Here is a 13734-nt window from a genome sequence, read left to right on the forward strand (position 1 = left end):
CCACCCAGTTAACAGGGGTACCACAATGGCCTCCAAATCATCCCAATAGTTGGTCATATGGTTGCCTCCCAGCACTGCAAATGGTTTCCTGGGTTATAGGAACCCATTAAGCATGTCACCCAGGGAAGAGCCATCTGAAGTGGGGAGAAAAGTAATTAAAAATGACTGGAATGATGGGAGCGATAGGAAGAAAGGACAGGCACGGAAAAAGAATGATAAAGACGAAGGAAGAGGTTGGCAGCACTACATCAAGTGAGTGGAAATTACGATGGAATTCACATATATATTTCTGCATCCAAATCACCCACAAACACTGCCTCATATGCAAATGACACTGCCATAACGACCACACATCACACTGCAGACACAGTGCACACTGCAACAAGACTACCTCAACACACTTCTGGTGTGGGTCAAGGACAACAGGCTGAAGATCACTCCAGCCAAATCCACCATGACACTCATCACCAGTACTGGGTATAAGCAGAGGTATTGTACCACGTAACACTGTACCTGTGACACGCACACTCTCTGCTAAGATCCTAAGAGTAACATATAACACTGGACTTGCTCTTCAGGACCACGTACAAGCCTGTGCCAACACACAACACCCTTGTCATTATATGACAGAGCCACACAACACAATTAGACCCATAAAATAATCGCCACACAAACATAGCCAGGTCCTTTTTGACAACATTCCTTCCCCAGACATACCAACATTAGCAGTGAAGAAGCAACTATTGTACAGTACATACTCATTTCGTGTGCAAAGCAATACAGCATCTCAGTGAGAATACTGTATTACAAGCCTCCCTCCCGACATTCACCCATTAGATTTTATATCCACAAACAGAACTGACTGAGTTCTAGCCTGGGACAGATCTGAACATCACCCAGCTCTCCTCAGTTACCAGCTTAAATTTCGCTGGTTTAAAAAAAAAAAAAAAAAAAAAAAAAAAAAAAGGCAAGCATGTGAATATGTGTTTTTGGCTAATTTTGATATGCTTAATTCAAATTTCTAAACAGTTTTGCTCTATCACCTCTAGTTTTTTTGCTTTCACATATCCCGTTTTTTATAATGCATATATTTATAATATAATGAGTTTATTTTATATAATTAAATGGCATATTACAGAACGAAGCAAAACAGACACCGAACACTGACAGAACTAAATATTACTATTACTTGGATATAAGCATATATACACATCATAGTACTACAGACTGTCAGAAATGAGTTTTTTTGGACGATCTGGTGTACATTGCCTCCGGGATGTCGCGCAGGAGCATCCAGCTGAAGTCCCCCATCATGCTGGGGTTCCACTTGCCTTGGTAGTTGCCCTCCATCTTAGCAATATCTTGATGGAACCTTTCCTCATGTTCGTCACTTACTGTTCCGAGGTTCTGGGGGAAGAAGTTGAGGTGGGAGTGGAGACTGTGAATCTTGAAAGACATTCGGCACCCTATATCCTGATAAGCCTGCAAAAACTTCTCGACACGCTCTTGGTAATCTAGTGCCCGTGTGTTAAGGAAGCCATGGCAGACTGACTTAACTGCTTACCATGCTCTCAGTTCCTTCAAGGTGAGCTTCTCCTCGAATACTTCATCCTTCAGCACCTCCCGGATCTGAGGTCCGACGAAGGTGCCCTCCTTGAGCTTAACAGAACTGAGAGCTGGGAACAGAGTGCACAGGTGTTGGAAGGTAGCGCCATCCTCGTCCATGGCCTTCACGAAATTCTTCATAAGGCCTAGCTTGATATGAAGAGGGGGAAGATGCACCTTGTCCATGTCCACCAGAGGATTTTCTTGGACACTGTGTTTCCCAGGCACGAAAGTGCTCCTAGACCCCCAGTCCTTCTGCGTGTAGTGCTTGACATGTCTGACCTTATTGTGGTGCGCGTTTTAAACCAAGTTCTAAGAAAATAGGACGGTAAATGGATTTTTGGCGAATATTATGGGTCTAGGCCTATAAGTGTACATGTACGTACATGTATACATGTATGTCTCAAAAACTAGAGGTGATGAGTGAAAACGGATTTTGAATCTGAAATCAGCACCTAACTTCATGTTTGCCTCAAATTTTTTGTAAACCAGTGTTTTGGGGCCAAACAACAACACACATATTGGAGCAGTGCGCGCACATGCCACACAGAGATGCAGACAGAAAATCTAGGGTGAAAAGAACCTATGGGATCGTATGGGGCAGCTGCTTACCTGTGGTCAACAGGTCTGCTCACCCAGGTGTACCAGGGTTAAGCAACAACAGCTTAAAAATAAATAAATAAATAAATAAGGCACTATGCTGCAGTGTTTATGGGCCTGCCTACTATTAGACTCCATAAACCTGTGCTACCATACCATTATGAGCCTCACACATACAACTAATAACCACTACTCCTCTCTTATAGGGCCACCACTTGGGTACTGCATGCATCCCTTTTTTTTCTTTCTTTCTTTTTTTTTTTTTTTCTTTTTTTTTTTTGAGACTGGGAAACTTATATTGTGCAGTTTACTGAAAACTGCTGGGGTGTTTTTGACAGGTCTTTGGGTTTTTGGAAAAATACTGAAACTGAGAGTAACACTAAGTAAATGGTAATAATATCTCCTTGATGCACTGAGATTTGAACCTGCATTATAGTTTACTACTATAATCACACCGTAACACTACTCATATCCACGTCTACATCGAGTTCTTACATGTGTATCCTACCACAACCCAGTACCTATCGACAGGTTATGTCAAGCTAACCATTTTCCTGCTATAGACACTTTTTATTTTTTTATTTATTATTTTTTTTTCGGGTACTTTTTTCACCTGCTGACAAGTTTGCTGACTGGATAGGTCAGGTATGGCCTTCAATAATCTCTTCACTACAAGGGGTTCTAACAAACTATTAATTCAGCCTGATGTTAGCTAGGAGTTAGAATTGTATGAATAAGATGTCTGTAAGCTGATGGGATTACAACATCTGATCTTGGATGTAAACTAATAAATGGCAAGACCTTCATTCCCAAAGCCTAACAGTTCATGTCTAACATTGACTGAGTGCTAGTTCCCAACATTCCTCGAATGTCACAGACAAAGACTAGCACCTATTAGCTGCATTATGACCTATCCATCTATCTATAGCCACATTCTATAATCCCATAAAGGGTTGGCCATTTGTCTTGAAGTTAGTTGTTTTACAGGGAGGGGCACTAACCCTCCGCCAACCCACTTGTTGGCACAGAGGGAACATGTATGGGTTGGTTACATAATGTCCATCTAAACATTGAAAATGGCTTCTTGAATTACAAAAAACGATTAGGCTTGTCACTCAATGAAAAGCCACCTGAAAAAGAAAGAAGAGTACCAAAAAGTGACAGGAAAGATGGGAGAAATATGAAGAGAGGAGGGGAGACTCAGAAAAAAAAAAAAAAATGATAAAGGTGAACGAAGAAGGACGCAACACTACAGTACACGAAGTGAGTGGATAATGGTCATCACCACCTACCCCCAGCCGCATTGTGATACTGCAGGGATATCACATTTAGAACTGCTGTAATTGTATTTGTGGTCTTTATGTTATGCCAGTAAGATATTGTCAACAATATCTAAATCCTCGAACCATTCCCTGCAGCAAGTGGAAAGAGCCCACAACCATTTTCCAATACTTCCCCTACCCAACTGCCACCCCCTCATGCACCAGATCATTAGATCACTTCTTCTGACACATCATTATCATCAGCAGCAGGAGCATGTCTTCATCCTTCAGCCTTGCCAATTCTCTTCACTGTAACTTATTGGTGTCACATTCCATCCCAGCTCACCATATTTATGATTACATTCCAGGAACACTGCTAGAATTTTAGCCCTAATCAGAGTGGCAGTCATGACTTGCATACATCGATTTGGATCTATTGTGAGTGGTTGTGGGATGTAATTTACATACTGTCACGATGGGTGAAGGTTTGCCACAGTGAAAGCTCTGGACATCAGTAGCCAAGCCTCAAGCATCTGCACCTCACAGTTAGTAACATGGGACTGGGTGTTGCTGTTTACCATATTACAAAAAGCCAAATATGTTCATAGTTATGCTCAGCTGCTCCAGAGAAAAAATGCTCCATGATATCCTTTTTTTTTTTTTCCCCTATCAACCCCTGAGGCACACGGGGTTGTTTTCAAGTTTAATCTCATTCTCCCCATAAAGTTTTATTCAGCTCAGGATACTTTTCTTTAACTGGAGTGGGTATATACAGCCTTCAAAACCCCTTACCACCAGGGGCTCTCCTGTCCTACATAAAATCACTTCTAAAAGTACTGTACTGTAGAGATAAACTAAGTAATCAGAGTTCCCATGAAATTGATAAAGTTAATCAGACAGTAGCAAGACCAGCCCTACTGTATGGAGCCAAGAGCATGAGGATGAAAGAGAAAAATTATTCAAAGCTAGATGAAGCAAAGAGATGTTATGAATGATGTGTAGTCACCAGGATGGACTGAATAAGAAATAACACATTAAATGAACAGTTAGGGTAATGAAAGCATGAGAAAGTCCCGAGAGATGCGACTAAGGTGGTACAGACATAACATGGTGAGAGATATATGCTTGGAAATGTGTTACCGAGTTGGAGATACCAGGCAGAAGACAAAGAAGGACGCACTGTAACAAGAATAACCTACCGTACAAAAATAAGTTGTGTTGAAGTACAGTAGTTGAAATGCCCTTGCATTTCACTTTTTTTCAGAAGGATTTTAGGACATATAACTGGTACCTTTACTGTAATACTTTTAAGGGTAAGTTCCTCTTAATTTTCAGTGAAACATAATTTAGTTCTAATGTGTTCCAGGCCCTCATTGTCCCTTGTAATATAAATACTGGTGGTCTACCAGTCAGAAGGCCTCAGTCACAGTGACAGTCATGTTATGGATGTAGATTCTATCCCCAAGAGGTGACTGGAGGTTTTACAATCCCCCAGAAAGTAACTGGAGGTTTTTCAATCCCCCAGAAAGTAGATGGAGGTTTTTCCATCATATAATGTCATCAAGGGAAGTAGGCTTGTCATCTACCTTTAAACAATTTTTATATACAGTACAATTTCATCTTTGTGGTAGGTGGTGGTGACCATCATCCAATCACTCGATGTAATTGCCTACCCCTTCCTTCACCTTTGTCTATTTCTCTCATTTCTCCAGTCACTTAAATTATTCTTGTTTCCATTTCAGTTGACTCTACATTGAGTGACAAGCCTAATGGTTTCCTATAACCCAGAACACTATTTAATACAACCACATAACCAAATAATGGGATGGTGTGGAGCCTACTATGGTGCACCTGTTAACCGGGTGGAGACAAATGAGGCATCCATCCAGGACTCAAACCTCCTCACTCTTCTCAGCACCTTGCTGTGGTGAGGCGCTCTCTGTCACGAGGGAACATCAGTTCACTACATGGGACAAGCCGACAGGGGTGACTGCTTGTTTGTAATTAATTAATCTGCTTGACCATACAAACTGGGATTGCTCAACAACAATTTCCTTTTCAGAGCCTTTTAAGTAGGTCCACTTGGAAATGAACATACACACACACACATAAAAGGAAAGGAAAGAAGGAAGAGGAAAAATTAAAAATTAACATTAAAATACAATGGAATAAAGGTTATAGTACTGGTAAAGGAACAATGGTTAAATTTCAGCTGACAAATGGAACATGAAGAATTATACCCATATCCTTTTACAAACTGAGAGGTACAGTAAATACCAAGATATATACTAGCTCTTCAACGTACAATTTAAGCACTGTTCTGTGCTGGAAATAAACCGTTGCACAACAAATTAGAGAATGAACAACTGACTAAGAGGGTGTATGAAGGTGAAGTGGAGGGAGGGAGAGACCAAGGATGAGGTGGAGGGATGGAGTTGAGAGGTATATGAGGAAGGGAGGAGTGAGTTGGGGGGAGGGCAGTCAAATGGTGGGTGAGAGCGACTTGGAGGCGTTTTGTCTGCGGCCACCCTTTGCAGGATTAGGGCGTCGGGCTATATATAGATAGACAACAGTTATCCTTCCACTAACATCTGGTTTCACTTAAATAAGTTTAAAAATCACATTTTTATTAAAACAGTAACACCACATACAAATGAAAGCTTCTTCCTTCACATTCACTGTTAAAGGACAGAGCTCTTCGACAAGTATACTCTGCATGCTTAACAAAAAGCTAATAACAAACTGCTTTAATTCAGCAGAAATATAACTTATGCAGCACTGATAAATACTGGTACTTACCATTTCATGAGAATGCAATACTGTACCTAAATTACACAACTGCATAAAACTGAGTTTTTCTACAATATTAAATATACACCAGAAACTCATACAGTACCACACTGACAAAACAAAATTTGACATAAATTTCAGACACAAACACATGATCATAAATGGACCAAAACTTTCAGAAAGGTTGCTGAGCTCAAAATAGTCCTTCATTTACCTCAGACTCATAGTCACTGTCATTCTTTCACACCCTTGATTAAAGCATCCATACAAGTATCACAGCAATGCCTCAGCCAAGCCTCCTGCATCTGCCTCTGACACACGAAGTAGACGCAGCATCAAACACATGCCCTCTCATACACTTCCAAGAGTACATTTCCCAGACGCCTCCTTCCAGGACACATTCATGGAATACCCAGCAGCGATCCTCATCTGCTACTAATCCTGGCCGGAAGCATACCGGGTGAGAGGGAGGGAGTGGTGGTGATTGCTCTGCCAAGGATGCTACCATGGCTGCTTCCCTCAGAGCTGCTTCCTCAGCTGCTGTTTCTCTTTGAGCAGCTTCCTCCACTGCCTCTCTTCTAGCTGCTTCCTCTGCTGCCTCTCTTCTAGCTGCTTCCTCTGCTGCCTCTCTTCTAACTGCTTCCTCTGCTGCCTCTCTTCTAGCTGCTTCCTCTCCTCTGGCTGCTTCCTCTGCCGCTTTTCTTCTAGCTGCTTCCTCTCTTCTAGCTGTTTCTTCATCTGCTTTTCTTCTAGCTGCTTCATCTCTTCTGGCTGCTTCTTCTGCTGCTTTTCTTCTAGCTGCTTCCTCTGCTGCTTCTTTTCTAGCTGCTTCTTCTGCTGCCTCTCTTCTAGATGCTTCCTCTGCTGCCTCTCTTCTGGCTGCTTCCTCTGCTGCCTCTCTTCTAGCTGCTTCTTCTGCTGCCTCTCTTCTAGATGCTTCCTCTGCTGCCTCTCTTCTAGCTGCTTCCTCTGCTGCCTCTCTTCTAGCTGCTTCCTCTGCTGCCTCTCTTCTAGCTGCTTCCTCTGCTGCCTCTCTTCTAGCTGCTTCCTCTGCTGCCTCTCTTCTAGCTGCTTCCTCTGCTGCCCCTCTCTCAGCAGTTTCTTCTGCCTCCCTTATGGCTTCCTCTTCTGCCATCCTTTGAGCTTCTTCATCAGGTGTTCTTGACAACTTTGAGCCTGGGTTACCTTCTAGCTGCTGGAATTGCTCCTCATGGAAGTTGGCTTGAGGGTCTTCTTGGCCATTAAATTCGTTGGTGTGGAATGCCTGGCCCTGAGGATTCCTGCGAGTCTGGAATTGTCCCTGACCTCGCTGGAATACCTGACCCTGGGGATTCCTGCGAGTTTGGAACCGTACTTGACCTCGATGAAATACCTGACCTTGCTGTGGTCTCTCACCATGAAGAAACTGACTTTGTTGATGGAAAGGACGCTGATTCTGCTGACCTCGAACTCTGTTTTGAGGCCGTCTCCGGTGTGGCAGTTGCTGTTGGGGCTGAGTTTGTACTTCTTGCTGGTGTCTTTGAATATGGATTGGTGGTCGCTGCTGGGGCTGAGTTTGTACATCTTGCTGGTGTCTTTGAATATGGATTGGTGGCCGCTGCTGAAGTCCCTGTGAGCCTGACTGAGAGCTCTGAATTCCAAAAAGACGAGAGGGATTTCTAGATATTATAAGAAGTTCCGGCTCTGGGATGGGTCTGGGTTCGAGTGCAACCTGTAGCTGTGGCTGTTCCTTTACACGCTGAATGCGGAGCACAGATAAATCAATTTTCTGTGGCTGTGGTGGAGTACGTGGTGGTGGTGGCTCATCAAACCTTGGGGTGGGCTGAGTATCAGGTTCCTCCACAGGTTCTGGCTGAGTTGTTGGGATGAAAGTTGTTGGTTCTGGGGTGGTTGTATCAAGGACGGTCGCTTCATGCGATCTAGGTGCATCTGTCACTTCATACGTCCTGGGTAAAACTGTCTCTTCATATGTTGTTGGTGGGACAGTGGTTGAAGGCAGAGTTGTGGGTTCAGGGGTGGTCTCAACTGGTCCCAGCTCTGTCACGGCCGCCACCTCCGTCTCTGCCTCAAACCGCGGCTGAACATTTGACAACACTTAATGCACTGTGTGAAGTTATTTATATATACTGTATTTGTTTCACTATCAGTCAATATTAAATACAGAACAACTATTGCTCAACCATTCCCATGCACCCTCAGTGTATCACATGTATTTAACCATGCAAAAGTAGGTACTTCATGCACATGTCCAGTCACCTTGAGTACTATCAAGCAGGAGTTAGTATGTCATGCTAATTAGCTTCAGTATGTCACTTTTACCTACATTACAACATGTTAGAATAATAAAACAACTATGGCATTCAGTTTGTTATTTCCACATGCAGCAATACACTTTGTATAAGATGCACATACCTTCTGTAAGTATATTCAGTATTTGTACAAAACATCAAGACAAGGCAACCATTTCATCACAGGAAACAGCCCAATTACTGATGTATAAAGGATTCCAAACAGGGAAAATTTAAATCAAGCATCAAGAACCCATGGACATTTAAATAAAAAGACTATTATCACTGACCTCCTCATGCCATCCTACCACAGTTGCCGTATTCAGGTGGCACACGGATAAAAGAACACAAGAGTATAAACAAAGTGTGTTATAAGCAGTACTTTCTGCACCATCTCGAAAAGGAAGACTGCTACTGTAGAACATCTTATTTTCTTATGTAAGGTGGAGTCGCCTTGGATTAGGCTACTAGAGGAAAAATATTTGTAGAAAAAAAAAAAAAAAAAAGTGCTGGGAAAAAAAATTGTTGATGAAACTTCTGTTCGCTACCTCCTCTTCAAAACTAGTTAGGTAAATGTAATATTTGGAACATACTGAAACTAACAAAAGCAAAAGGGAGTGCATTTTGTTTGAACTATCAATTGGAGGTGATCATCCATACAAACCCAGAGACACCAATAAAAAAATATTAAACAAGAACATTGACATACAAATCAATGAAAAAATTTCCTGCATTTGTTATACTATTTCCTGGGAAGGCCAGATAAAAATTCAAATACTAATTCATTTTCCTATACAATATTTCTGCACATTAACAAACACTAAAGTCAGAAAGAGAAAATGGAAATGCTACTAAGCTAGCAAGTCTTGGTTTCTCATGTGGTAGGCATCTGGAGAACTCCTTTGCTTTTCTGCCAGTAATTACTCCCTACCTTGCAATATATGGCAGTACAAAGATGTACTTTCCACCTGTTCAATTGCTGAACCTGAAATAAGAGTCTTCATTCACAACAGTCTTCCTTTTTACTGGATGATTTGGCTTTGACTTCTCTTCTGCCTGTCTCATTGTCAATTTTCTTTTTTCTTTTCTTTTTTACATTCTCCCTTAGCTCACTGATTGCAATTCATAATGTCAGGTGGTTTAGTGCTCTGTTACCTATATTTATATACAAATATACTATGTTTTAATAAATAAATAATCATGGATCTTCTTTTAACTAAACAAAGAAAATAATAAAAACAAGTTAGTGTGGGTGCAATGATCTGTACACCTCAAAATCCTTACGTATGGACTATAACACATTTAGTGTATATAGGACTGCAAGTGAATTATGTCATACTACATTACAACCATTGCTATAAGTTTTATACTTGCTTTTACAGTACTGTGTTCTATCACCATTATTCACCATCCACACCCACATCACCATGTTCTACAGTAGTACAGGGACACAAGGAATATTAATCTAATGACTAAAACTTACATCAGGGACACAGGAATCAAAATACTTAACCCTGCTGCATGGTGAGTTGATCAGCACTCCCACTGCATTGCCAAGACAACAGGCTTCATTGGCATCACCGTATATATAAGGAGTTTTGTGGAAATGTGCATCACATCACCACGTATTGGCCGACTCCACTCTATACTAAATTTTGGAATGCTTATGAATTCAACTAAACATAGGCCATCAGAAATATGTACCATAAATAAATAAATACAGTAGCACTTGTTTCTTTTTCAAGACAGGAATGTTACTGTGGCTATGAATTAGCAATAAAGCTACTTACCATACCTTACTAACAGTAAACTCTCAATTATCTGTCGTCGCAATATCCGGTGGCTCTATTAAAGCAATATCTGACAAAATTATGCATCACCCGGCACAGAAACAGGAAGTAACCGACGATTCTATGCATTATCCAGAGTTGAGGCGTATCAACTGGTTCATATGTGGTAGCCAACTGGCACCCAGGAAAATCATACAACACACCTCCCAATCAAAATTTGTTGTGGAAGCAGCCCATCCAGCGTGCTAAGCCTATCATTCTCTCCCATGGATCTTGCTCAGTGAAGAAGTATCTATGTGCTCTGCTCTTGTGACTATGTGGTGGCAAAACCCTAGTTCTAAGACTTACTCTGTGGCCTCCAATGTCTCACTCATTGTTGTTGCGATGCTTGTGGCCTCTAAGTGCTTCATGTCCTAGTCCTCTATTGTGATTCTGAAGTTACTCTACAGGTAATTACTGCCAACAGACCACACGAGATTAAGTGAACTGTATTGTACTGCATGGTGTACAACTGTACCCTCCACTGATGTCATTACTAGATAAGTACATAGTACACTATGTACTGTATTAAGACTGTATTGTATCCGTATGATTTTCTACCTAATGAACCGACTCTAATGTGGTAGGTGGGGGAGCTAACCATCCACTCACTCGATGTAGTGCTGCTCTCGGGTGTCTGCCCCTTCCCCTCCGTCCTTCTTTCTTTCCATTCTCTTCTGTCTTTCTTTCCTTCATTCTTTCCTTATCCTTCTGCCTACGGGTGACTTTACACTCCCTCTTCTGTCTTTCTTTCCTTCATTGTTTCCTCTTCCTTCAGCTTGTGGATGACTCTACACTGAGTGACAAGCCAAATGGTTTCCTGTACACCAGGAAACCATTTTCTATGCTGGGTGGTAACCATATAACCAAATTTTGGCACCTGGTGGTTTAGTGGGTAATTATTGAGCTCCAATCGGATTGAGCCGGTGAAGGTTTATATCCAAGGGATGGTTGGGGTTGATTGCTCATGTAATACCACTCAGGGATGAGTGAGGCTGGTCACTCTCATCTTAAATATCGGGACCAACTGCCTAGCCCAGGGCTCCTACGCTCCTCTTGGGGCAATGTAGGATTGGATGATGGATGGATGGATGAACCGACTCTAACTACAAATGAGCTTGCAGTATCTTTCAGAGTCTTGGCAAATCTATCTATCTATCTACTGCCAGACGTCATAATCCCATAAGGGGTGGCTACTTGACTTTGAGTTATCTGTTTTACGGGGAGGGGCACTAACCCTCCACCAACCCACTTGTTGACATGTTGGGAGCACGTATGGTTTGGTTATATTGTTACCACCCAGCATTGTAAATGGTTTCTTGACTTACAGGAAACCATTTGGCTTGTCACTCAATGTAAAGCCACCTGTAAAGGAAAGAAAAGCAATAAGAAGTGACAGGAAAGATGGGAGAAATAGGAAGAGAGGAGGGTAGGCACCATTTTGTTAAATATTAATTCTTAAATCATCATCATCATCCGGACCTCCTTTCCCACCCTAGGGCAGGGTGAGGGGTAGCAATGGCCAGACAGCCCAAATTTGCCCAATCCAATGGGCCACGCTTCCATTCACTCATCATTCAAGCCCCTGGAATCCTAGCTGTATTGGATACGCCAAAAAAATTCACCACGTTCTGTAGCTTCACATAAACGTATCCAATTGAGTCAATCTGGATGCTGTCACGTTAAAATGGGGTGCCAAATCCCTGATCATGCACTTCTCCTCACAACAATCATCCAGCCAGCTCAATCTCTTGTCAGTTCCCTAACCTCACCGACTTCCAAACCTCTCTTCCTCACACACTCATCCACCATATCCCTCTACCTTCTCCCTGGCCTACCTTGCCACCTCCCTCCTTCAAATTCGCTCAGATATACCTTTTTCACCACTTTATTGTTATCCATTCTCTCCACATGACCATACCATCTCAGTACACTCTCTTCGATTCCGGTGTCCAACGACTTCCTCACTCCACATCTTTCACGAATCACGTTATTTCATATCCTATCCACCTTCTGTACTCCACATACATTCCTCAGCAGTCCCATCTTCACTGCTCTTACTCTTGACTTTTCATTTTCATGTTCACATCCATGTGTTAAAGTTGACACTAACACTCTTTCATTATTCTTAAAAATAAACTAAGTAGTGTATGTGGTAGGTGGGGGTGCTCACCATCCACTCACTCAATGTAGTGCTGCTTTGGGTGTCTGCCCTTTCCTCTTTTCCTTCCTTCCTCTTCTGTCTTTCTTTCCTTCATTCTTTCCTCTTTCTTCTGCCTACAGGTGACTTTACACTCTCTCTTCTGTCTTTCTTTCCTCTTCTTTCTGTCTATGGGTGACTCAGCACTGAGTAACAAGCCAAATGATTTCCTGTACATCAGGAAACCATTTACTATGCTGGGTGGTAACTATATAGCCAAATTATGGCACCTGGTGGTTTAGTGGGTAATTAAGGCACTCCAATTGGACTGAACCTGTGTAGGCTTATATCCAAGGGGTGGTTGGAGTTTATTGCTCACGTAATGCCACTCTGGGATGAATGAGGCTGGTCACTCTCATCTTAAATGTCAGGACCAACTTGCCTAGCCCCAGGCTCCTACACTTCTCATGGGGCGACATAGGATAGGATAATGGATGGATGGAATAAACCTTCATGTTTATTGGTGAACTGATGATTACTGCGTCTGCAATTCATACGTAGTTAATGCATTAACTGCAAAACAGCTGAGTGGCAAGTAAGGAGTGGAGTCATGGTGGTCAGGTGAGGAATAAATTGGCGGACCACGGCCATATACACAACTGTAAGCAAGGGAGTCCTGATAATTCTACTGTACAACACTACTTTCCTGATCATCAGTTCACCAATAAATGCTCAGGATTTGTTTCTTTGGTTTACTTTTCCATGTTTTATGAATGAAATAATGTTTAACAAAATGAACTTACCATGTGCATTAAGCACTACTGCAAGACACTGCAATCAGGTATAGTTACATCTATGGAGTGTGTTTAAATGGAGGTTATGTTTTAAATGGAAATGTTTGTGTGGCCCTGGATATGAGTGGTATTATATATACCGCAATGATATAGCCTATATATACGAGTATATTTCAGATGTCTGGGAAAAATAAGTGACTGGGAAAGTAAATTCCCCAAGTTTCCCAGTTAACTGGGATTGTACTGTACAGTATTACTGTACAGTACTGTATCAATACTATATTATATTTCATGCTGTACATGGATGGGGTAATAAAAGAGGTACAAGGTAGGGTAGTGGATGTTGGAGTGGCCCTGGTGAGAGAGGATAGTGTTTGGAAACTCCCTGTACTATTGTTTGCAGATGATACTGTGTTGTTGAGTGAA

At 41.9% G+C, this 13734-nt stretch overlaps 1 protein-coding gene across 1 annotated transcript in view; it reads right to left on the minus strand.

Moving 5' to 3' along the window:
* Window positions 1-6167: 6167 nt before the first annotated feature.
* Window positions 6168-13734, minus strand: part of LOC145391971 (uncharacterized) — a 56898-nt gene continuing 49331 nt past the window's right edge. The window contains exon 12 of the mRNA XM_080266481.1: window positions 6168-8334. Coding sequence (XP_080122607.1) covers window positions 6544-8334 — 1791 coding nt within the window. The 3' untranslated portion in view covers window positions 6168-6543. The remainder of the gene's footprint in view (window positions 8335-13734) is intronic.

Source organism: Coenobita brevimanus, chromosome 20, assembly GCF_032717465.1.
Source record: "Coenobita brevimanus isolate Jiangsu-jjx chromosome 20, ASM3271746v2, whole genome shotgun sequence".
In the NCBI taxonomy this organism is placed as follows: domain Eukaryota; kingdom Metazoa; phylum Arthropoda; class Malacostraca; order Decapoda; family Coenobitidae; genus Coenobita; species Coenobita brevimanus.